The sequence below is a fragment of the Sphaeroforma arctica genome (genome assembly GCF_001186125.1).
Source record: "Sphaeroforma arctica JP610 unplaced genomic scaffold supercont1.242, whole genome shotgun sequence".
NCBI lineage: Eukaryota > Ichthyosporea > Ichthyophonida > Sphaeroforma > Sphaeroforma arctica.
The window spans coordinates 96,977-98,762 of NW_014040316.1; the positions used below are offsets into that span (position 1 = coordinate 96,977).

General features: G+C 37.3%; 1 protein-coding gene across 1 annotated transcript in view; it reads left to right on the forward strand.

Moving 5' to 3' along the window:
• The first annotated feature begins 343 nt into the window (after positions 1-343).
• Positions 344-1,786, forward strand: part of SARC_04370 (hypothetical protein) — a 4,646-nt gene continuing 3,203 nt past the window's right edge. Inside the window, exon 1 of the mRNA XM_014301810.1 lies at positions 344-1,177. Within this exon, the coding sequence (XP_014157285.1) occupies positions 475-1,177 (703 nt within the window). The 5' untranslated portion in view covers positions 344-474. The remainder of the gene's footprint in view (positions 1,178-1,786) is intronic.

The window sequence follows — 1,786 nt, forward strand, 5'->3', positions numbered from 1 at the left end:
AAAATAAATAAATACATACATACAAACACTCAACACAACAAACAAATTAAATAAGAAATATATTTAGAGGCGGTGGGACTCTGGACTCGGGCGTGAGCGTCAGCCAACTACTGATTTGTCACCATCAAACAACCAATGAAAATTCTGTAAAAGTTCGTCTCTGTGCAACAACGATTTTATTTAAGACATTACAATATATTATGACTCCAACCACAAAGAGGCCTTTTTATATCTTTTATGTTGTCCTGGTCCGTATGTTATAATTTCGAATAAACCAACAGCTGTTTTCTTGCAATGATAAATATGGCTTTCTCTCTCTCTAGTAGCACACTTGTTCCTTTGTAAGAGCACAGGCGTGTGTTGCAACATTGATCAGTCTAACAAGAATCAAGTTACGAAAACAGTGAACAGTAACAATAATCACAGTGACGATTCTCGCTGGTTGCACTTCATTGACCATGTTAATATGACATTATGGTTCAAGCTCATCCTACTCCAATTAATGTGAAAGGCTGCCTTGGAGGCACAGAGGTTGGTGCAGCATCTGACATGGGAATTTCAGGATTTGCACAAGATGTCAGCGATAGTAGCATGGAAAACGTATTGACCGTCGGGATGGTCGACCAGGTACCTGTGCGAACGTCAGTACAAGTAGACCCCAAGCACACCTCACTCACCGAAGACAAGTCTAATAATGGGAGAAGTTTGGATATATGCGCACAAAAGTTAGCCTCATCCGAGCCGGGGAATTCATTAACACCTAGATATCGTAAAGCACCAGCTGTAAACACTGCTTGCGACAGTATTGACGAGCTCGAGAAACATTCACGAACATTTACACCAGCACAATATTTCCGACTTACACATGTGTTGTATTATTGTGCATGGTTGCCACTAGTGCTACTCATTAATCTACCGCTATTGGTGCTAGAAATTGTAGCTTACGAACACGAGTGGCCCGAAAAGGAAAGATTGACCCTGTTTTCATCCCTGACTGCAAGTCTACTCACCGTTCTCATAGTGTTGCCCAATTTTGTGTTTGCGCTAAAGAACGCAAACAAGCCTATATTGAAAGCGCGGGGTAAATACGTTGTAATCCATCTGGCGATAGCTTGCCTCTTTGGCATCGTGGTTCAATTCGTAGAGCACATGGTGGACATGGAAATCATCTCAACTGGTATGTGACCGCAAGTTTGAAAGAAATGGAATAGCTTGACATACCTATTTAGAAACTTCTGTAGCACACTTCTACAGCAAAGAAACCAAAGAAGGTACGAGCTGTGCTGGTAACTATACTGCGATTTGACAATCTCATGCTCAAACTAGTGATTTGATATAAGTAGATGTTTGCATATAGAGATTCTTGTACCCTTGGTTGTCGACAAATGCATGCATTTAACAATATAACTAGTCTGTGAGGGGTACAACTACCTTTAAGCACATATCAATGAAGTTTTGTGAAATACAAACGTTATGTAGATCGTATATAAGAATCTCTTTAGATATATTTACGTATAAAAAACTACTATGCATAGTTACAACTTACTTGAATACTTTTACATAGTTTTATACATCTATACATATTTAAATTCTTGTATCAGTCAAACACATATAGATAGTTATATATGTCTTGTACATAGTGATATACATATATACATAGTTATATTAATATATACATATACATACATACATACATACACACACACATATATATATATATATATACACACACACACACACACACACACACACACACTATATATATATATATATATATATATATATT